Source organism: Nyctibius grandis, chromosome 1, assembly GCF_013368605.1.
Source record: "Nyctibius grandis isolate bNycGra1 chromosome 1, bNycGra1.pri, whole genome shotgun sequence".
NCBI classification, from domain to species: domain Eukaryota; kingdom Metazoa; phylum Chordata; class Aves; order Nyctibiiformes; family Nyctibiidae; genus Nyctibius; species Nyctibius grandis.
In genome coordinates this window covers 83,940,744-83,963,831 of record NC_090658.1, presented here as the reverse complement: position 1 = coordinate 83,963,831, position 23,088 = coordinate 83,940,744, and the positions used below count along the sequence as shown (strand labels likewise).

The following is a 23,088-nucleotide window of genomic DNA, read 5'->3' as shown; positions in this document are numbered from 1 at the left end:
CTCCACAACCTCTCTGAGCAACCTGTGCCAGTGTTTGATCACCTCACAGTAAAAAGTATATTCTTGTGTTCACATAAAGTTTCATGTGTTTTAATTTGTGCCCATTGCCGCTGGTGCTGTCACAGGGTACCGCTGAGGAGAGCCTGGCTCCCTCTTTGTTAATCATTCTCACATCAGGTAGTTGTATACATTTGTAAGATTCCCCCTGAGCCTCCACTCCTCAAGCGCTCTCAGCCTCTCCTCACATGAAAGGTGCTCCAGTCACTTAATTAGAGTAAGAAGCCAGAAGAAATTCCTAGAAATGACAGATAATGAGTCATAAGGGTAAAATTATACTCTGACATCCTATAGAACACAGAATCACAGCCCATTAGACTTTCCTGAATATGTTTTTAAACTGAATTCAACATCATCTTTTAGAAAACTATGTAGTCTTGATTTTATTATCACCACATTCACTGTTTAATGCAATAGGTATTTAAACAGCAGTAGCCAACAGAAAACAGGGAAATTTTCAAGTTATATTACTGTCCCTGAACTAAAAACAAACACTGCATAATTTTCCTAGATTCTGACAAAGAGTTCACAAGAATAAAAAAGTATCCTGAGAAAAAAAATAATATATGTTCATTGTATATGAAAGGATTACCTCTGCTTAGTTGATGTGGGATAGTACTTGAGAAATCCAGTCTGACATTAGATAGGAAGGAAAGCTATCGTAGCACACAAACTATGAAAATTGTTACGTTTTTACTTTATTTGGAATGCTGTTTTTAAACTCTGATTAAACATTTCCCCTCCAGACTTCCAGACTTCATGTTTGCCAAGATACTGAAACTGTTGTTTTTCTGACAGTTATTCAGTTCTCAGAAATGTGAAAATTCTGGACAGCTCGTAACAGCGAGTGCTCTTCAACAAACTTTCATTAGAGAAGAATCAGCCTCCATTCAGAGGAAGTCCAGAAGAGTTCCATTAAAAAAATTGCAGTGAAGTCTAGCAGTATATTAGTCTCCTACTAACTACGGTAATGATACCAGACGGTTCAGTTCAGCAATGGTTTAGCAAGAGTAGGCCTCAGAGTTAGCAATGGTTTAGCAAGAGTAGGCCTCAGAGTAGGCTCTAAAAGGCCTGCTCTGTGTTACCTTTACACAGAACAAGCTTTCCTGTCAATAATTTTCCTTTTAGCTAGAATAATAGAGAATAACAATAGGTTCTGAAGCAAACTACATGTTTTGTAGATAGAGTTTGTTTATGGGATTGATAACAAGGTTCTAGTAGACAATGATTCATGCTGTTTATGCTTAGTCTTAGAAAAACAAAGGTCTCTGCTAATTATAAAAGGGCCAAAAGACAAAACAAAACTGTAGAGAACAACTTTGTGATGTCTAAATTAACTTGATTCATAAACTCTTGTGTCAGAGGAGAGATAAGTTCAAAACGATATCTTCTTCTTGAGAACACATGTACTTGTAAACAAGAAGGCCTCGACCACGCTTGCACACAAGCACAATTAAAGGGGGATTGCGACCACCAGCGACCCCCAGAGACCACCCAGGACCCCTTCCCCAATTTAGTACGCATGCGTAAAGACATTATGTAATGCATTACATAACGTAAGTTTTTTTTTGGAATGGGTGGGCTTTTCTTGGAATTATGTACATAAGGAGCAAGCTTTTGTTCTTAGGTGTGCATGATAGGAGGAGATATCCCCCATGCACCCAGCTGTAATAAACCAATGTCGGCTTTCTAAACCATAATTTGGTTTGGAGAGTTTTCTTGGTTTCTATTTTTCAGTAACAGTAACATAGGCACTCCTTGAAAAAAACAGTTGATAAAAAAAAAAAAAGTAAAATCAAAGGATAAAACCCTCCCAGCCTAGTTATAATATGACAAAATATTATAGACAGAATGATTATACCCTCTGGTGATTTGATTTGAGAAAATGGATGACAAAGTGTTTCTGAAAGATTTTTCCATAAAAGTAATGATTTCTACAGCACAGCAAATCTACATACATTTTGGCATCCAAATAAACACATAGGAGAGATTCTGATTTCAGTGGCCCTATTGTAAACTCAAAAGCATCTGACGTCAAGAGAATTATTCCAGATTACAGCAATGAAATGGAGATCAGAACACAGCCTCCTCTCAGAGCCTTCTGATGCCATTTGTGAATTACACACAAAACTTACTTTGAAGTATGCAGCTAGTAGGAAAATAGCAAAAGAGAAATTGGCATCAGTTGTGGCATTTCCTAATAACATCAGAAGTTAAAATTATATGAGGATAGAAGGATTTGAGTTTAATTTGCTCACATTTCATGCATACTAACAGTATCAAATAAAGAGGGTTTCTTTCCTTTAAAATTTAAAAAGACGTTAATGCTATACAAAGCTAAGATCATGGAAGAGTGAAATACAAAAAACTCTACAAAGTAAAACATTTAGAACATTGTTGCCCTTAACAGCAACGTTCCTTCTGGACTGCTATGTATTGAGACCTCCACTACCACCATCTCCCTGACTTTTCCAGATGGACCAATGAGGAAACCAACGTTTATATGCCACAGTCTGTTCTACAGGTTTTGGTTTTCTTCTACTTAGAGAATGCTCTCATAATTTGTTATGCTTCTATACAATTAAAACAGACTCCTAGCTCTGCTGATGGCATATTGCTCCCTTAATTTATTCCCCTGGGAAAATACAGTGCATCTCTTTAAAAGGAAATTCACTGTTTGAGGCACACTGTCTCAAATGTAACTGTAATCAAAGAGTTAATATAAAAAACCCTTTTCTAGTTGTTCAAGAATATAGACACTGCAAGACAAAGGGAGAAACCAAACAAATAAGAATCAAAGATAGTGAGGGCATAGTTAAAAGGAATTACATAAGTTACGGCCATTGGTGAGAAAAAAGTTACTCTACTAACACACAGCATAAAACCTGAAGCACTTTCATGCAACCAATATAAAACGATTCTAGCCAACTTTTCCCAAATAAAGAGATTATGAGATGATGTTAAAGTAGACACAGAAACTACTTTTTGAAAGTTGAATTCTTGCATGAATTGCCATTCCTGAACCAGTTGGCAGAATTTTGAAACAACTGCATCACATCAAGAAAGACGTACTTTATTCTTTTCCTTCCACATTCGTGTTCCAGTTTTGAGAGAATATGCCACTATTAACACAAAAAAAAAGAGGAAAAATAAGAAAAAATATTTCTAAGCAGTAAGTTGTGTTGATGAGGGCATATATACATCTCAAAAAAGGTGTGGCTGCTGCAACTAGCCTAGACAGATAACTGAAAAATCTAGGAGGGATGGAGGCGTACTGACAGAAAACAGCAGACAGTTTTTGGCCAAACCTGAAAGATGGTGACCATGAGGAAAGGACAGACATCAGACAAAAGAGATCAAAGCCCAGACCCTCCCATACCACACAGACTTATGTGAATGACTGAGGTATGGGTCTGGATAAAGACACAAAACTTTCTTAAGGGCTGCATCTGGGCATTTCCATTCAGCAGTTCTCAGGATTTAGATTAATGGAAAATTAAGACACTGAAAACTACAGAATCACAAAAACTGAAAAGCTGATGAAGAAGATAGTTCTGCCTTTGCAAACAGCACTACAGATTTAACAGAGCTTTCACATGTACTTTGAAAAGGATACATGCTCAGGTTACAACTAGACCAGACTTTTTGTTTTGCTGCTACAGCAGCTATTGATATGCAAAATAGTCTTTTTTTCTGAGGTAGGCAAATTACTGCCACAAAACTTGACAGGGGCATTCTTATTTAGCTTAAAGATACATTTGACAACAAGCCAAAAAGTCTCCATCTAAGGACGATGCAGGGCAGGGAGACAGTCTCATGCTTAGAAGTCCAGAAGGACAAAGGTCTAGAGGTGTCAAAAGCAAAGGAAAGAGAATCAGCAACACAGGAAATTAACTCCTACATAGTCTCAGAGGACTCAGAAAAAATCCCCATCCTTTTCAGATTCAGGGAACAAAAGCAGAGAAGGAGAAATACTTGCACAGAATTTTCCTTCATTATATTATGTTCAATGAAAAGCAATTTTTATGAATGGCTAAATAAAATCCTCTTCCTCTATATTTTGCTTCCTGCCAATTAAAAGTTCCTATTTCCCTTCTGCAGGTTAATTTCCAACATGCTACAGAGGAAAGAAATGGTTTCTACTACCATTGTCATTATTATTATACAAAGCACACCTATTTATTTATATGAAAAGAAAAAATAACTCCACTCTTATTTGATGTGTTCAGCTCCAATATTCTAACTGAAAGATTAAGTGGTAGATGAATTCCAATTTTCCAATTAGAATACAGAAAAAGTATTTCGTTAGAATAAGATACAAAATACACACACACAAAAAACCTGTTTCCTGCTTTAAGAGACTTTACGTTACTTGTTGCTCCCTGTTGTTCTGCAGACTCAAACAACTACTACTCTTGGAAAACTTTGAAACTTCCGCTGTATTAGCAGTTACTGTGTGATCTTGAGGTTAATGGAAACTGCAAGTCTGAGATGAACAGCCTATCGGACATAAAGTCAATCTTTTGGTCATGTAGCTCCTCTATCCCAAAACCTTTTAAAAACACTTAAAACTATTTGGTGATTTCTAACTGAATCCCTTGATGGACAATCCCAGTCCCATTTCTATTATTGAAAGACCTGGGACATTCTTATCCTAGATAAGCATGTCTCAAGAAGAGTACTGAAACTTGTGTTAATTAAAGACAAACATTAAAATCAGACAAACTATAATTTGTCTAAATATTTTCAGTGCGAGTTAATCTTTTAAATGTCACAGCATATCAGAATTAGCATACGCTTCCCTCATCTTTGAAAATTTTCACTTTGAGATTACATTTCTTCAAAATGAAAAACAATTTTGGTCTTGAGCATAATTTTAATTAGAATTTAAAACAATACCCTGTATTTCTCTTGTAAATTGAAGACTGATTACTCCTAAGAATGAAAGCTTGCCTTCAGGTATGCTATCAAAGTAAAGCAGACTACTGCATTCTTCTTCCACACTTGTACTATGAAATTCCATTGAGAAATGGCTATCTCCTGAACAGGACGCAGCAGAAGCACATTATTCATTCTCCAGTCTTAATTATCAAAATGACTAAAACTACTTTGAGTTGTTTTCATTAAAAAATGTACAGATCTCTGCATGTGCTTTATACCAAAAAGTCTTTATATTCAGTCAATGACATAAATGTACCTCCCTAAAGAATGAAAAATGGACATTTAACAAATTGCTTTCTCAGTTTAAATATTTCACTTATTATGATCATTTAATGAGGTCAGCAAACGTAACAGCTGCAAAGTCACCAGGTAGATATAACTGGATTTCAAATATTACAGTGAATAAGTACAAGAGGAAAAAAATGCTGTAAACCAGAAATCTGGATTTCTTTGAGTTACATGCAGCTGCACTGTGGGACAACACGTCTACCTGAAATGCTTCTTGGATTTTTACTGGTCATTGGTTTTACTTGTCCTGGTTTGGCCTAAACCAGGCCGATTTTCCTTTCAGTGATTTTTACTTTCAGCTAAGTCTCCTCTAAGTAACTGCACTTTCTGAAACTAACTGCATGTTTTGCAGACAGTGTCCGCTTCCAGGACTGATAACGCTCGAAGTTTGTAGTTATCACTGAGGCACTGGTAGGGATGTTGTGCAGTAAGGCTCTTGCTGTACTTAGTCTTAGAGAAACCAAGGTCACTGCTGAATTCCTCACTGCTTACGAGTGAAGAGCCGAAGGGGGGTCGCAGCTGCAGGGGGGAGCAGACAGGGCAGGTGACCCAAAATTGACCAACGAGGGTATTCCATCCCATACACGTCATTCTCGGTAAAAAGCGGGGGGATCACGAGGGTCTCGCTCTCGGGCTCTTTTCTGCTATGGCCGGTGTCCAAGGAGGACTCCGACTGTTTTCCTGCTGCCCCCGATCCCGATCCGTGCATCCCTGAATCCAGCTCTCGACCGTCACTAGGCCCAGCCTGGGCCTTCCCGGAGCCTGCCCTGCAGTGCCGGTGGTGACGTTGCCGACATCGGGGGAGCTCGATCTTGGTTTTGTATATATATTTGTATATATTTGATTATTCCAATATTATTATTATACTCTTTTTCATTATTATAGGTTTATTAAAACTGTTTTAACTTTCCAACCCGTAAGTCTCTCTCCCTTTTCCCTTTCCCTTTCCCTTCGGGTGTGGGGGGGGGAGGGTTAACAGAGAGCGTCTGCCGCAGGTTTAGTAGCCAGCCCAGCTTTAAACCGTGACATTACTCTACAAATTTTAATACATAAAAGTCACTCAATTTACAGTCAGTTGAACATCACAATTTAGAGCCTAAATATTGTCTTCCTTTGAAACAAATTGAAACCTGTCTTTAACAGCACTTCATATTATTATATAAAGTATAGATAACTTTCAGTATTTTTATTTTTAAATAAACCCTAATCAATACTATTTTATGCACACAAAGGCATCAGTTCTAACTGTTCATGTAGAAACAAATATTTAAACTGTTAACGTAGAAGCCACTTTAAGATAACATTTTCAAACTATTTAGTTTAGCTTGCCCTTAATGTAAGACACAAACTATTTCTTCCTAATAATACCTAACAAAACCCAGAAAAACTAACAGAGTGTTCTGAATGATAATTATTGTTGAAACTAGTAATAATTTTAAAACATCAAGTAAAAATGAAAGAATGGTAAACAGCAGAATATTCCCAGAGGAATAACTATTGCTATCATAATCTTTCTACAACTCAATTTTCTTCTCTATTTCAATTAATTTCACACTACTGCTAACCAAGGCAGCAGTACTGTTTTACAATATAGATGTTAAAAGACTTTTCCCTAAATTTTACAAGGGAAGACTACAAGCACAATCAGTCTGTTTTTGTACAAGAATACAGCTATTTTGTTCTCCCATATCCCAACTAAACCTGCAGTATTCACAGAAGTTTTTCCACCTGATCTGCTGTAGGAAAATAAAAGGTAGGTGAGGGATGAACTTGTGTGGTAAGGTCAGCAATGTGTGGGAACAAAAAAAATTCAAGTATCAAAACACAAAAAGTACATTTTTAAAAAATATTTGGGAAATTTATCTAATGACTTCTGATTGTAAAACATATTTTTCTGTGCTCATTACCATTCACAACAAATCAAATAAGCTGCAATGAAAAAAGAAACATATACTCTTACAAAATCCCCTGAGATCCATCTCTCAAACTAAGCCAAACAAAAACTGGAAACCTGCTCTTTGGTAGCATAATCTCTTCCATACTGACTGCATCCATTATTAAGACAGTATGCACAGTGTAGCTGAGACTTTTGGCTGCCATATCTGGGTTTGTTTTTATTAAAACAAAACCAGAATAGTTGTGAGAATGAGAAGCTTTCAGAGACTCCTATTGCTCAGAAGTGGTGCTCTTTTGCACAAAAAAAACACCCCAGATTTTTTTTTCCTTTTCTTTAAGTATTCAGAATTAGTTTCACCAGTTGAACCTTTACACAAATTAAAATCCTGATAGGTAAAAGCAGGTACTTTGTTAGATTACTTCTAAATACAGGCAGATGCATCTATTCCCACAGTGGCTGAGCAGGTGCTTTTCAGCAGCTGGTGCCCTTTACTGGTTTGCCTTTGTAAGTGTTCCCATCAGATTTTCAATCATTTCAGAGGCAGCACTACACAATATACACACACTTGGCAGCTGTGTAGAAAATGAAACAGGCTTAACATTTTATTCAAATCAGATGCAGTGAATTTTACTCATGCTAATACTAAAAAGTGCACTCCCTTATTCATATTTACTATTTGCATGAAAAGGAGCTACCAAAATCCCAAATAAGTGTACGAATATGCAACTCTCACATGACAGTATCTACTAAACATTTTTCAGCATCTTCTTCATCAGTATCTTCTTCAGCAAATATTTTTCCAATTTCTATAAAATAATGTTTTTAAATGATCATTACAGTGATTTGATCCACAACATCATACCAAAAATAAAAGCCACATCATATGAATACGCCAAGGAGGATGTAGTTTGAACAAATACAAGCTTATATCTGATCAGTTATATAATGCCTAGCTCTGAAACTCATGAGCCTTCATTCCTTCCCATCCCAAAAGAGGTGAACTATGGCATTATTTCCACAACAGTGGATTGACACAGATTGGTTCAGTACAGTATAAGTTGGGGACAGACCTGTTGGAGAGCAGCGTAGGGGAAAGGGACCTGGGGGTCCTAGTGGACAGCAGGATGACCATGAGCCAGCAGTGTGCCCTTGTGGCCAAGAAGGCCAATGGCATCCTGGGGTGTATTAGAAGGGGTGTGGTTAGCAGGTCGAGAGAGGTTCTCCTCCCCCTCTACTCTGCCCTGGTGAGGCCGCGTCTGGAATATTGTGTCCAGTTCTGGGCCCCTCAGTTCAAGAAGGACACGGAACTGCTAGAGAGAGTCCAGCGCAGAGCCACGAAGATGATTAAGGGAGTGGAACATCTCCCTTATGAGGAGAGGCTGAGGGAGCTGGGTCTCTTTAGCTTAGAGAAGAGGAGACTGAGGGGTGACCTCATTAATGTTTATAAATATGTAAAGGGCAAGTGTCATGAGGACGGAGCCAGGCTCTTCTCAGTGACATCCCTTGACAGGACAAGGGGCAATGGGTGCAAGCTGGAACACAGGAGGTTCCACATAAATATGAGGAAAAACTTCTTTACGGTGAGGGTGACTGAACACTGGAACAGGCTGCCCAGAGAGGTTGTGGAGTCTCCTTCTCTGGAGACATTCAAAACCCGCCTGGACGCGTTCCTGTGTGATATGGTCTAGGCAATCCTGCTCCGGCAGGGGGATTGGACTAGATGATCTTTCGAGGTCCCTTCCAATCCCTAACATTCTGTGATTCTGTGATATCGGCTGCTGCTCAGTGAAAGCTGCTTTTTGCTCTTCATAAAATCTGACATAAGAGCATACTCCAGTTCTTGTCTCTCTGCAATTGTTCATCATCTTCCTCTCTTTTTTGCATCCTACATACATCTGTATAAGGGACATATATCGGCTTGACTATCTTTTTTGCATACAGATCTTTTTTTCTGTTTATAAATAATAAAGTAAAAATCTGGCAAGTCGAGGGAGGCAAAGAGGAGAATATAGATGGGTCTGTTAAAAACCATCTGTTACTTTAAAAATCTACTCTGCATTAATAGGAAATATATATATACATACACCCAGATATGTGTTGTGTATATATAAAAAATATATTTTATAAATATATTTTTAAATATCTAAAATGTATATATTACTGTCTTTTTTATGTCTATGATAATCTTGGACTGAGAATGGAAGAAGCATCATGGATTAAGGCAAAGAATGCAGTCACGTCACACATGCCTAATGCAGAGATCTTTCAGAGAAAATTGTTTCAATTTCTCATCCTATGTTAAGAGACAGGTCCTCTCAAAGACTATAATAGTGTCAAATACATCTTTTGCTTAGCCAAAAATCACAGTTTTCAAATGCTAAGGGTATACCACAATCCCTACTGCCAGGTACCACTTCATTTCAAAATGTTTTTTAAAATAGCTGTAAAAGTTACAAATAAAATGCTCTGGAGGAAACCCATGAAATGGCTACGAGATGAACATATTCAGTACTGTGTTCAGCTCTTAAGAGCTAGCACACACCTGGGATGTGTATCTCAGAAAAAGAAGTTGTATTATGGGTTTTGTCAGAAAACAAAATGTTAATCTCTACTTCCTGCTTTCTTATTTTTAGAACAGCCTTGATATCACTACCTCTGATTACACTTCCCTTTCTTTTTGTATTTTACTATCGCTACTTTAAAAAAGAAAATCTTTATCCTCTTCTGAGATAGTTCATTTTTCCTTTCTCATCTCAGCACTAGCATAAGCTCTTATTCTCATGTTCTAAGAAACCTACTTTATATATTTTGATACAGACTTCAGAGATGCAAAAATACTCTCATTTCAGGAGAAAGTAGATACAGTTGGAACCGTGTTTAGAATGATAATCTCAGATTACTGGACAAAATTATCCATCTGTAAAGTATTTCTTGATTACATACTCATTCTTTTATTATCTACCTACTTCACTCCTAATCTTCCCTTTTGGTGTTAGTTTTCAGCTTCTCAAACTCACAGCTATTGAAGGGTAGTCGTAATCCCTGATCCTCCCAAGATTTGCTCCTAAGAACACCGCCTCACCGAGCTGGGACATCCACTTGCCGTGTTAAATCAAGGAATTCAGACTCCCACATTTCATTCTGGCATTAATTAAAAGTTGTACTACAACATTCATAAGCCCTGCTATCACTGCAGTGTACCTGTATTTCAATTACCATATCATGACTATTTGATATTACCATATCAAGTATCTTTCTCTCTCTAAATTATTTAGATATGTTTTGTTTTAAAGTTGTTACCCAAAATAAATCAGGTTAATAATCTGGAATGCAATAAATTCAGTGATTCTGTTGAACAAAAAAAAGAGCATCTTACTGGCAAAAGAATATTAGTATTTAAACTAATGGAAAGGTTTTATGAATCTGGAAAAATGCTATGGTATCATTTGTAGCATTAAAGGCTGTATCAATAAAATAAGAATAATTTTCAAAATACTTTTCAGAGATTTATCACAACGGGAAGATGTTTTCTGTTGCTGAAAGGAAAAGAACTATTTAGCATTCAGGAAGTAATACAGTGATATCTAAAAATTAGAAAGCCATAGTCAATTGAGGCATGTTTTAAAAATACTACATTCAATGAGTTATATTCAAGTACAGCAAGTGTCTTCCAACAGTGAATTAGTAGCCAGCAACAGAGCACACGTTTGCATTTCTGCAACTTCAGATTACAGGTAAATTTTAAGACCATACCACTTCAAAGTTGCATGTCATAGCAACAGATCTTTTTGATGAAGAGTTAATAAACTATTTCTAATAAGAAATAGGTTTTACTTAACAGAAAAGATGATAATTTTACACAAGACAGACAATAAACTGCTGCTTTGGCATGAAGCACATATTGTTACGTGCTTTCGGCCAAAGCAACAGTGTCTACTCAGACAATTTAAACAAAACAATGCACAAGCGCCTCAGCTCAGGCTAAGTTAGATATTCAAGCAATTTGATGCAGAAATTGTAGATTTTGCATCTAGAATTCTAAAGTAATGATAAAATACTCATTTAACTCACATATTGAAGAAAATTAAGCCAGAACTCATAGGCTTTAAGATTTACATCAGTGTAGAATCATAAGTACAATATTTTGTTGACCTGTTATTGCACATATTCTACCTTCTTTAGACCCCCACTCATGAAATATGAAGACAGACTGCAATTCCTAATACACATTACCAGCTATTAAAACCATTGTATCATGACCGACATGGTTTTTTTCCTTGTCTTAAGGTGGGACTAATGATTATGGAACTTGTAAACTTTCCTCTGAGCAATTTTCTAGTATAGTTCATTGGATAAATGACAAGATTTCAATATAATTAAAAATATTTTTAAAAACTATTCAATTCAGTCCAACTATCAATTGCTGTTTGGAAAATATGCAACTGAAATATACACTAAGATCAACTTAGGAATAAATGGTCCAATATTCTAGATGTGAAAAATGTAATTTATGCAAAAATATCCATACTTCTATTCAGTAGACTTAATCTGTACAATTTTAAAAACAAGAAAACATTACAGGAAAAAAAGCAATATTGATTTTGTAATAATTCCTTCACATAAGGCAGAAAAAAACCCCCATTTCTTATTTAGACCATTAAGTAGTGCTAGTAAAAGGAAATGGAAGCAACATGAAACAAAGAAATAAATCCTACCCTGAACACCCACTTTAGGTAAAAAGCTGAAGTAATTTTTCACCAACAGCAATTTTTTAGATAAAACCTGTTTTCACAGTGAAGAGGAACTTTTCCTGACCTGACTTTATGACTTTAAAGATACATTTATTTATCAAAAAGGCTGGCACAAAACCACCTTTATAGTAAGTACAAAAGATATATTTCAGTAATGGTCAAGCTACATGTCAAGCAACCAAAGCTAATAAATCTAAGCTTGCGCTTACTCTTAAATTCTCGTAATTGAAACAACCCAGCTAGCATGCCACTTCCACAGCTAACAGTACCACAATACTTCAGACTAAACTGGTGTGACCAACTAACTACTTATAAGCCACATATGCTTGTACTATGGTGAAAATAACAGCTTTCAAAATAATAATAAATGCCAAAAAGAATAATTATCTACAAATCAAGTATGGGGTTGGATTTGCTGCCTTGCAATAAGCCAAGAATCCTTCCCCTTTGCAACTCCTTCTGCCACAGTGATGCAGTGCACCCTTCTGCCACAGAATCACAGAATCCCAGAATGTTAGGGATTGGAAGGGACCTCGAAAGATCATCTAGTCCAATCCCCCTGCCGGAGCAGGATTACCTAGACCATATCACACAGGAACGCGTCCAGGCGGGTTTTGAACGTCTCCAGAGAAGGAGACTCCACAACCTCTCTGGGCAGCCTGTTCCAGTGTTCAGTTACCCTCACCGTGAAGAAGTTTTTCCTCATATTTATGTGGAACCTCCTGTGTTCCAGCTTGCACCCATTGCCCCTTGTCCTGTCAAGGGATGTCACTGAGAAGAGCCTGGCTCCATCCTCATGACACTTGCCCTTTACATATTTATAAACATTAATGAGGTCACCCCTCAGTCTCCTCTTCTCTAAGCTAAAGAGACCCAGCTCCCTCAGCCTCTCCTCATAAGGGAGATGTTCCACTCCCTTAATCATCTTCGTGGCTCTGCGCTGGACTCTCTCTAGCAGTTCCCTGTCCTTCTTGAACTGAGGGGCCCAGAACTGGACACAATATTCCAGATGCGGCCTCACCAGAGCAGAGCAGAGGGGAGGAGAACCTCTCTTGACATACTAACCACACCCCTTCTAATACACCCCAGGATGCCATTGGCCTTCTTGGCCACAAGGGCACACTGCTGGCTCATGGTCATCCTGCTGTCCACTAGGACCCCCAGGTCCCTTTCCCCTACGCTGCTCTCCAACAGCTCTGTCCCCAACTTGTACTGGTACATGGGGTTGTTCTTGCCCAGGTGCAGGACTCTACACTTGCCCTTGTTATATTTCATTAAATTTCTCCGCACCCAACTCTCCAGCCTGTCTAGGTCCCTCTGAATGGCTGCGCAGCCTTCCGGCGCGTCAGCCACTCCTCCCAGTTTGGTGTCATCAGCGAACTTGCTGACGGTGCACTCTATTCCCTCATCCAAGTCATTAATGAATAAATTGAATAGTACTGGTCCCAGTACCGACCCTTGAGGGACTCCGCTAGACACAGGCCTCCAACTGGACTCTGTCCCATTGACCACCACTCTCTGGCTTCTTTCCTTCAGCCAGTTCACAATCCACCTCACTACCCGATCATCCAGACCACACTTTCTCAGTTTAGCTGCGAGGATGCTGTGGGAGACTGTGTCAAATGCTTTACTGAAATCAAGATAGACCACATCCACAGCTTTACCATCATCTATCCACTGGGTTATGTCCTCATAAAAGGCTATCAAGTTGGTTAAGCATGACTTCCCCTTGCTGAAGCCATGCTGAGTGCCCCTAATGATCCCCCTATCCTTGATGTGCCTAGAGACAGCACCAAGAACAAGTTGTTCCATCACCTTTCCGGGGATGGAGGTGAGGCTGACCGGTCTATAGTTACCCAGGTCCTCCTTCTTGCCCTTTTTGAAGACTGGAGTGACATTCGCTTTCCTCCAGTCCTCAGGCATCTCTCCCATTGCCCACGACTTAGCAAAGATGATGGAGAGTGGCCTAGCAATGACTTCCGCCAGCTCCCTCAGCACCCGCGGATGCATCCCATCAGGACCCACGGATTTATGGACGTCCAGGTTGCTTAATTGGTCCCTGACACAGCCCTCATCAACCAAGACAGATTCCTGCTCTATCCTGACTTCTTCTGGGGCCTCAGGGGTCCGGGGCTTCTCAGGACAGCCTCCAGCAGTATAGACAGAGGCAAAGAAGGCATTCAGTAACTCCGCCTTCTTTTTATCCTCTGTCTCCAGGGCCCCCACCTCATTCATCAGTGGGCCTACATTGCCTCTAGTGTTGGCTTTACCTGCAATGTATTTGAAGAAGCCCTTTCTGTTGTCCTTGACCTCTCTTGCAAGGTTTAATTCCAAGGAGGCCTTAGCTTTCCTAGAATGCCCAAGACACTCCCGAGCAGCAGCACAGCACCTTCTGTGCAAACCACTAGCTCCTGCTCCCAACTCAGCAGGAGTAGGAAATAAAGAATATGAGGTGACAAAGGTGGAGTTAGACTGTGGCAGGAGGTGAAGCAGTTCAGATCACAGTGTAGACAGGTACGGGTGACAAAGCAGAAAAAGGAACACAGATAGTAGGAGAGTGCTAATGCCAGCAGTTTATGACAGATGCTATGTTATGCTTTTATGGCTGCTAAATTGTGAAAGGTTGGCCACTCCTGATCTCATATTTGCAGCGCATAATGGGATTAGGTAGGAATGGTAGCTACAAAAATTTGGATTTTTGTCAGTTTGTATCATGGGTTTCATCTTAGTGTCTGAATTCTTCCAGGCACTGATTCCATGACACTTTAGAAAAATATACCTGTGGAATAATTTAACCAACCATGAAGTTAAACTCTTTAGAAAAGTTCTGATCCTTTGCAAGGAGGCTCTAACTAAACTAAATGCTTACTGTGAAAATACTAGCCATAAGATTTCAGATAATATAGTGCCAAATCTAGCTAAAATGTGTTATTTCTTCATTCTGGAGTGCAGTGGAAGGTGCATGCTGATTACGCTGCCAGTCCTATAAATAAGAACCTCCTGTTCATGCCGGTGCTAGTTTAAGGCATTGCTCTTCCCTTTGCTGTTGGTTCGTAGAAGTTTTGTCATTTTGCCTTATATTTGTACAAAAGAAACAAATAAAAAAATGAGTCTATACATGTTTAAAATGTGGTTAAAATGTGGTTTGTTAGAATTAATATTTAGAGGAATACATTTGTCTCACCTCTTCTCAATCTATGTTTACATTTACTTAAGGAAATGAGAAAAATGTAAGTAATCTGAACTAATACTTAAAAACATTTAAAATGAAAGATTATTTCACCTTACATGATCCAGAGGTTTAACTTTTGGCTAACAGTTCAAAATATAAATGAACTCCTTATCACAAACTCAGTTCTGACCTTAAGAGCTTTGAAGATTAAATTTAATAGTGTATTCTGCAATAGGCATGTTACACTGTCATATATTCCATCCAAACTGCTGACAATGTGATCAAAGTCACGTAACTGATGAGAAATACATATTAAGCCCTTAAAACTACTTTTGTGCAAATGAAAAAATACAGACTAAAAAGAAAAGAAGCTTCTATGACACTTCAAAAATTCTCGCATTAATATTCAGTTGAAAGCGAAACATTTTTTCAAAAGAATACAAGCTAGCCCATTTTAGACTAATTCTTACCTTCCATCTTTTAAAAGGAAAATTAAAGGTAAACTTAACTTTTTCACAATTTAGTTCCATTACCAGCATTATGTTATGCCTATACCTTACAGATACTCTCACAGAGCTCCTTTGTCCGCTAAAAGACAGAGATGACACAAATGCAAACTAGTAGCTGAATAACAGAATTTTCACCTGCTAGGTAATGTGAATACTAAGTTGAATAATGAATACTTTTTGTCCTTAGTCTCTGCACCACCACTGACTGCCAACTCTGCTGCTTCTTTAAATACTTATGGTACTACCAGCTGCATTTTCTAAAAATACTTTGTCTGTGAAATGCACTCTCTTAACTACATAGCACAGCTTCTTGGTCTTTGTATGTTCCCAGACCCACTCTTGTCAATGTACCTAATACAAAGCATTAGTGGAGAACTAATTTTATTTTGTATTGTTACTATTCTTCTCATGCTCTTTCTTATTGGTCACACTTCATAGTAAGGTTTATTTCTTTTCAGTCCTTTGGGAAAATTGATGCAGTTCAGGTTTTTAACCTTGAATGAGCGAAGGTACCACTGGAAATCTTCAGATCAAGATGTAGGATTCTTTATATTATCAATGGCATATACATTTCTTTCCCTTAAAAACAAATCTGTACCAGCTATCAAAAAACTTTCCATAAACCAAACCTAAATAGAAGCACACTTCCCTCTACAACATAATCAACTAGAAAGTCAGCTATACAGTACTTCTCCTGACTACCTACCCTCTCCACACATGAAGAAGAGCCCAGCAGAAGGCCCAGGAATTTTTGCAATTGTACAAAAATTGCTGTACTCTGTACCTGAAGCAATGACCTGTATGTCCCACAGATGTCCCTCAAGTTTTCAAAGAGGGCACGTGTTTTGATGGAACGGTCAAAGTTTTCCATAGTGCAAATCCATTTTTACTTCTGTCCTCTGGCCACAGCTTGTGACAGCAAGCAAAAGAAAGCTGGACCTTACAGAAGAGAGGCTATTATTACCAAGAATTTATATAGTAAATGAAGGAGATCACCATCTGTTATCGTTATTGTGTAGACAAAGTAGATCCAGAGAGGTTATCAGCAGTTTATGCCCCTCCGAAGCAAGCTGACACCCCACAGCTTTAAGAGCTCAGGGAGGACTCCCATACTCAACTGCACTGAGCACCAAGGGCTCCGACCTGCCCCACCTCCTTCTCCTCGCAGTGCCTCTGTGGCAAATGAGAACTTAAAAGCTTAAGCCTGAAAGTAAGTCAGCAAAGCTGTTCTTGGAAAGTAGAAAAGTGATTTATTTTCTGGATGTAAAAAGACAATTTTACAAAGAGAAACACCTGAGAAAACCTAAAGTATTTGTTTCTTTGAATACTGGGTCTAACAAGTGTTAGTACCTGAGGCAGGGAAACACAGCCAGAGCTGGTTCTTGGCAAGGCAAGAAACTCACCAAAGCGTTAACAGATATGGGACTGGTGAAATAGAGAACAGATGAAAACTAAAGGAATAAACTCAAAGGAAGAATAATATTTATAATTTTTAAAACCATCAGGATTTCTTCATAAAACACCAAGTGCTTGGAGAGTTGTGTGATAAATACCCTTGTAACAGTGACAATAGACTGTTTGGTTGTTCTGAGCTTTTTTTTTTTGCTGGGGACCTTTATTATCATGGGTTGCATGTATATTGAGTACCTTAATCTATATGTTTAGACCAACTCAACATTTTACATCAAAACCCTACTACTAATGACATCTCATAATAGTCAACAGTAGCAAAACTCAACTTCCTCATGATACCTTTAAATACCGCTATGAACTATCTACAGTTACATTTACTGTCACCTCTCCTTCTTGCCCATCTGTTTATATTTTAGATAATCTTGCAACATATCTATACAGAGATATAAAAGAGCTATCTTATAAGCATCTATACATGCTAGGGATAAAGCTAAAAAACCTTATTTTGTTGCTTTTGCTTACACTAGTTCACCAAAAGAATAAACCATATTGTCAGAAAAGCTTCTGGCTGTCTAAATTGACTTGAGTTTTTTTACAAAAAATTTAAGCACCAACCAAGATTTTATGAGCTTAGAGATCTATAACAGCCATACAGACAAAGCAAAAGAAATTTTACCCTAACCAAGATACTTACATCTTGACCAGGTGCATCTTAAACAATAAACATTGGCAACTTCAGCCTCTTTACCTCACTGAGAAAAAGGTGCTATTCAACAAGATTCAAATCTATGCGTTTCACTCACGGACATGGAAATCTGACAAGTCCTGCAGGTGGACAAACTATTCATAACTTTGTCATCTTTTGTTGCAAACTGTTATAAAAGTTGGGGGTGGGAATTAAGTACATAAGTATTCAAACATTCAAAATTGTATCTGCTGTTGAAACTCCTATTTGATGTCCTGTAATAGGAAACATACGGAAGAGTAAAGTCCTGAAGAAAATTGTTTCTATTTCAGAATTTCACTGTAAAACTGAAAAGTGTACCTCTTGATGATACACAACCTACAAAGGAGATGAAATCCATAAAACTGATGCATTTTGTAACATTTATTTTAAACATTATATGTGTAAAAATCTGCAAACCATTTCTTTTAGATATTAATTTTTCTATGTGAACTATATTTTTTCTGAAACAAGTTATTGTCTCTTGAAATATTGGGACTCCACACAAAATGTTTACAGACTAGTAGGTAATATTTAGCTTAGGAGAAAGACATTTCACTGCAAAAAGCTGTCACGCTGAAAATGGTCATATAAAATATCGCATTTTACAGCTGCAGTGGCTCAACTTTTCTATCAAGTAAAGCTGTCAGTCACTGCATAAACATGACATTAGCTACTACCACCCAAGCAGAAAAGAATAAGACTCAGATTCTAAAATTAAACTGTCTTCTGTTTAAAAAGAGTTAAATCTTTATGTAAGACAATCTTTACTCAGAATCCCAATAAAGTACTCTGGGTAACCATATTAGATTTATGTTCTCATTTCCTGTTTTCCCACAGGGAAAAAACTGCAAAACATTTTTCCGTGTTGTACGCTGCTGAAGAACTAAAAAACATAAAGCCTTCTTCATAGGCACACAGAGCTTGCTCTTTATGTCCCTGTTGAAATCAATAGTAAATCTTCTATTCATCAACAGATTTGACATATACAATGAGGAGTGAGCAGGTACATGTCATGGAGTACTGCAAGTTCTAGACTGTAAATACAACAAATTTAGTTCCCTTATCTCAGCTTTTGCACCAGTTTAAATCAATAGAAGTTTAAAAGTTTATGTTTGGTTTACTGGCATTTTCCCCCCGTGCCCTCTATTTTCTATTATCAAAGTTTTGCTAATAATGATTTGCTGCCTTCTGCTTCAAGAAGCACTATCCCAGAAGGTTTGGACCCCATACAGTCTATAACACCATAATTCAATACCCCCACAACTGCACTGTACTATAAGACTAGTCTTATGGACTGCAAAATAGCGCTGTGCAGTCACAAGCCAATCTGCACAAGTCAAGATACAGAAGCCTGGGCTCCCTTCTCCATGTGGTCTCCAGAAAGAGAACAGAATTGCCATAATATTTTCTTTTCATTTTAGTGATCCAGATCACAGCTCAAAACCATAAATAGCTGAACAGGTAACACCAAAGGAATTGAGAATTGCAACTCCTGAACAAGTAGCTTAGAGCAGGAATTTCTTCAATCTGAGTCGTCATGAAAGGGATTATATCTCTTTCATGGGAGATATGTGTGTGTATATATATATATATACACACACACTTATATGCTAGAGGCAGAGACTGGGAGGATGAAGAACCGCCCACTGTAGGAGAAGATCAGGTTCAAGACCATCTAAGGAACCTGAAGGTGCACAAGTCCATGGGACCTGATGAGGTGCATCCACGGGTCCTGAGGGAACTGTCGGATGAAGTTGCTAAGCCACTATCCATAATATTTGAGAAGTCGTGGCAGTCTGGTGAAGTTCCCACTGACTGGAAAAGGGGAAACATAACCCCCATTTTCAAGAAGGGAAAAAAGTAAGACCCAGGGAACTACAGGCCAGTCAGTCTCACCTCTGTGCCTAGCAAGATCAGGGAGCAGATCCTCCTGGAAACTATACTGCGGCACAGGAAATCAAGGAGGCAATTGGTGACAGCCAACATGGCTTCACTAAGGGCAAATCGTGCCTGACAAATTTGGTGGCCTTCTACGACGGGGTTACAGCGCTGGTGGATAGGGGAAGAGCAACTGATGTCATCTACCTGGACTTGTGCAAAGCATTTGACACTGCCCCGCACAACATCCTTCTCTCTAAATTGGAGAGACATGGACTTGACGGATGGATCACTTGGTGGATAAAGAATTGGCTGGATGGTCGCACTCAAAGAGTTACGGTCAACAGCTCGATGTCCAAGTGGAGACCAGTGACGAGTGGGGCTCCTCAGGGGTCAGTATTGGGACTGGTGCTGTTTAACATCTTTGTCAGCGACATGGACAGTGGGATTGAGTGTGCCCTCAGCAAGTCTGCCAACAACACCAAGCCGTGTGGTGCAGTTGACACGCTGGAGGGAAGGGATGCCATTCAGAGGGACCTTGACAGGCTTGAGTGTTGGGCCTGTGCAAACCGCATGAAGTTCAACAAGGCCAAGTGCAAGGTCCTGCGTGTGGGTCGGGGCAATCCCAAGCACAAATACAGGCTGAGTGAAGAATGGATTGAGAGCAGCCCTGAAGAGAAGGACTTGGGGGTGATGGTTGATGAGAAGCTCAACATGAGTCGGCAATGTGCGCTTGCAGCCCAGAAGGCCAACTGTGTCCTGGGCTGCATCAAAAGCAGCATGGCCAGAATGTCGAGGGACATAATTCTCCTCCTCTACTCTGCTCTTGTGAGACCCCACCTGGAGTACTGTGTCCAGTTCTGCGGCCCCTGACACAAGAAGGACATGAAGCTGTTGGAACGAGTCCAGAGGAGGGCCACAAAGATGATGAGAGGACTGGAGCTTCTCTCCTATGAAGAAAGGCTGAGAGAGTTGGGGTTCTGGGGAGACCTTATAGCAGCCTTCCAGTACCTGAAGGGGGCCTACAGGGAAGCTGGAAAGGGACTTTTTACAAGGGCATGTAGTGATAGGACAAGGGGGAACGGTTTTAAACTGAAAGAGGGTAGATTTAGATTAGATATTAGGAAGAAAGTCTTTACTGTGAGGGTGGTGAGACACTGGCACAGGGTGCCCAGAGAAGTTGTGGATGCCCCCTCCCTGGCAGTATTTAAGTCCAGATTGGATGGGGCTTTGAGCAACCTGGTGTCCCTGCCTGTGGCAGGCGGGCTGGAACTAGATGATCTTTAAGGTCCCTTCCAACCCAAACCACTCCATAATTCTATGATTCTATGATATCACTGAACTGCATCCCCCAACACGTATTCTTGAAATTAGTAGTGAAGAAACTAACTGGCTGCATTTACACATCACAAATCACAGTATTAATTGGTAATCATCTTTCTCAGTTAAATTTTTGTAATACAAAGTGAAAACTAATTTAATATCTTTGAAATGGTTTACTCACCTCATCTAAGTCTTTAATATAAACGATTTTCTCTTCAATACCAATAGGCATTGGTTCACTGTGGGGGATCTTCACCTCTTCATACATTTTATTGTTTTCTCTCTGCACTGCCTCTGGTAAGAACACCTAAAACAGTATTACAGGAAAATTATTGAAAGTATGAAAACAGAAAGTGTCATTACATATAACCCACTTTAAACAATGGTTTCTCACTTTCCTTCAAAAAATGAATCCAAAATAAAAGCAATTCTCAGTGATTCATTTTACAGATAGCACTGAACCCCCAAAGTGGAAAATAATCAGTTTTACTACTCAGAAAACGGTCCCAAAAAGACAAAAAAGATGATAACTCCATTTTACTAAATTTCAAAATCCATTAAGTCTAGAATTTCATAAAGCATTCATTTTGTTAAAGTCAATTCAATGTTTTCCAAAAGATAGAAAGAGAAAAATAGTATTTTAATTATTTAAGTGACCCTAGAAATAAAAACAAATACATTAGCTGAGAATGAGATTATTTCTTCTAGAGTCAAAATAAAAACAGAATAGAGGAAAGTGTGTAAAACCCTCTGCAATGAAACACTTCTTCATGCATTGGACTCTGATAAGGAGGAGAATCTCTAAGGAAACAAAGGGAATCTTGCTGCACATTATTCACTGGAAAGATGTACCGTTCAAGAAGGGTCACGCACCAAACACATACCTTTGCACCCCCAATGAATGCTGATGTTTTCATAGCTTCAGCTCGGGAATCATAAACATGTGGATAATGTATTTTTTCAAAGTCCATCTCTCTCCGTCTACTTAGGACTGGCATACTTCGAGCATTCAAAAGTGCTAGTTCTCTGTGAGCAGAAAAATAACTGCAATAATTCTGCCCATTTTAGGCAGCCATCACAAAAACTGAATGCAGTATAATAAAGTCAGAGCAAGAATTGTGGAAATTTAAGGAAAAAAACATTGCACGAAATAGTTAACAAAGGAATTTTACAGTGTTATTCTCTGGCATCAGTTAAATAAAGTCCTTATAACACACTGTTCAGATAAAAATCAAAAGTGCAATCCAGTAAGTGCAAGGCTTTCCTAAATGCAATATTGCCTCTTTTAAAGCAATATAGCAACAGGTAGTCACAGTTAAATACCAGTCCTACTATATTTTTCTAAACGAAATACAACAGCTTATTTGCTCCTCATCCTCTCCCTCCCCTACTCCTCCCACTACCTTTAGCTGACAACTTGGAAAACAGTATCCATTAATCTTGAGAGGAAAAAAAGAAAGAGTTCTGATAGATTTAGTACAGACTTCATAAATCTTAAGCAAATAGTGTGCATACAGGAACTAAGAAAGATAGCCTACCCCTCTAATCTGCATCTCCAGCCCACAGAGATGAGATCAGGAAGATTCTCATTAAGCAGATCACTGCTTTATTTCCCTGAAAATTAGGTTTTCATATAAAAAAAAAAAAATTCTACATGTGCAATAAAACGTGACTTGAAGTCAGAATCACCTAATCACCAAACTAAAAGAAAATAAACTATTATGATATGTTAAAGTAGTAATTACAACAGAAGCGTTTCTCAACTTTTGGCATTTATTACCTTTGCATCCGCAGCTCTTTGGGATCAAAGCACATTAGTCCTTCTCCAGAAACCTCTCCATCTTCCCCAGCTTGTTTCTCTTTTCTGGCATTTCGCTTTTCTTCTCGACGATATTGTTTCATTAACAGCTTTTCCTGTTCAGACTGAACTGTAACTTGACAACCATAATTGGGCTTAGCATTTTCTCCTATAAACTTCTTGCACTGTTCTGCAATATGATAACAGGTATACATCTCCATAAGTACTGAATTCCATCTTTGTTTTCCCCACTTTTCTTCTAAAGGTTTGTTTCTGAGGTTTGTTTTCTTTTTTGGGGTGGTGGCATGTGTGTGTTTAAAGACAGTTTAACTTT

General features: G+C 38.6%; 1 protein-coding gene across 2 annotated transcripts in view; it reads right to left on the bottom strand.

Moving 5' to 3' along the window:
* ASCC3 (activating signal cointegrator 1 complex subunit 3) overlaps positions 1 to 23,088 on the bottom strand; it is a 274,898-nt gene that overhangs the window by 210,333 nt on the left and 41,477 nt on the right. For both annotated transcript variants that reach the window (XM_068401794.1, XM_068401804.1), the window contains exons 6-8: positions 22,737 to 22,944; positions 21,841 to 21,982; positions 21,138 to 21,263 (exon numbers count right to left, since the gene is read on the bottom strand). In XM_068401794.1, the coding sequence (XP_068257895.1) occupies positions 21,138 to 21,263; positions 21,841 to 21,982; positions 22,737 to 22,944 (476 nt within the window). The remainder of the gene's footprint in view (positions 1 to 21,137; positions 21,264 to 21,840; positions 21,983 to 22,736; positions 22,945 to 23,088) is intronic.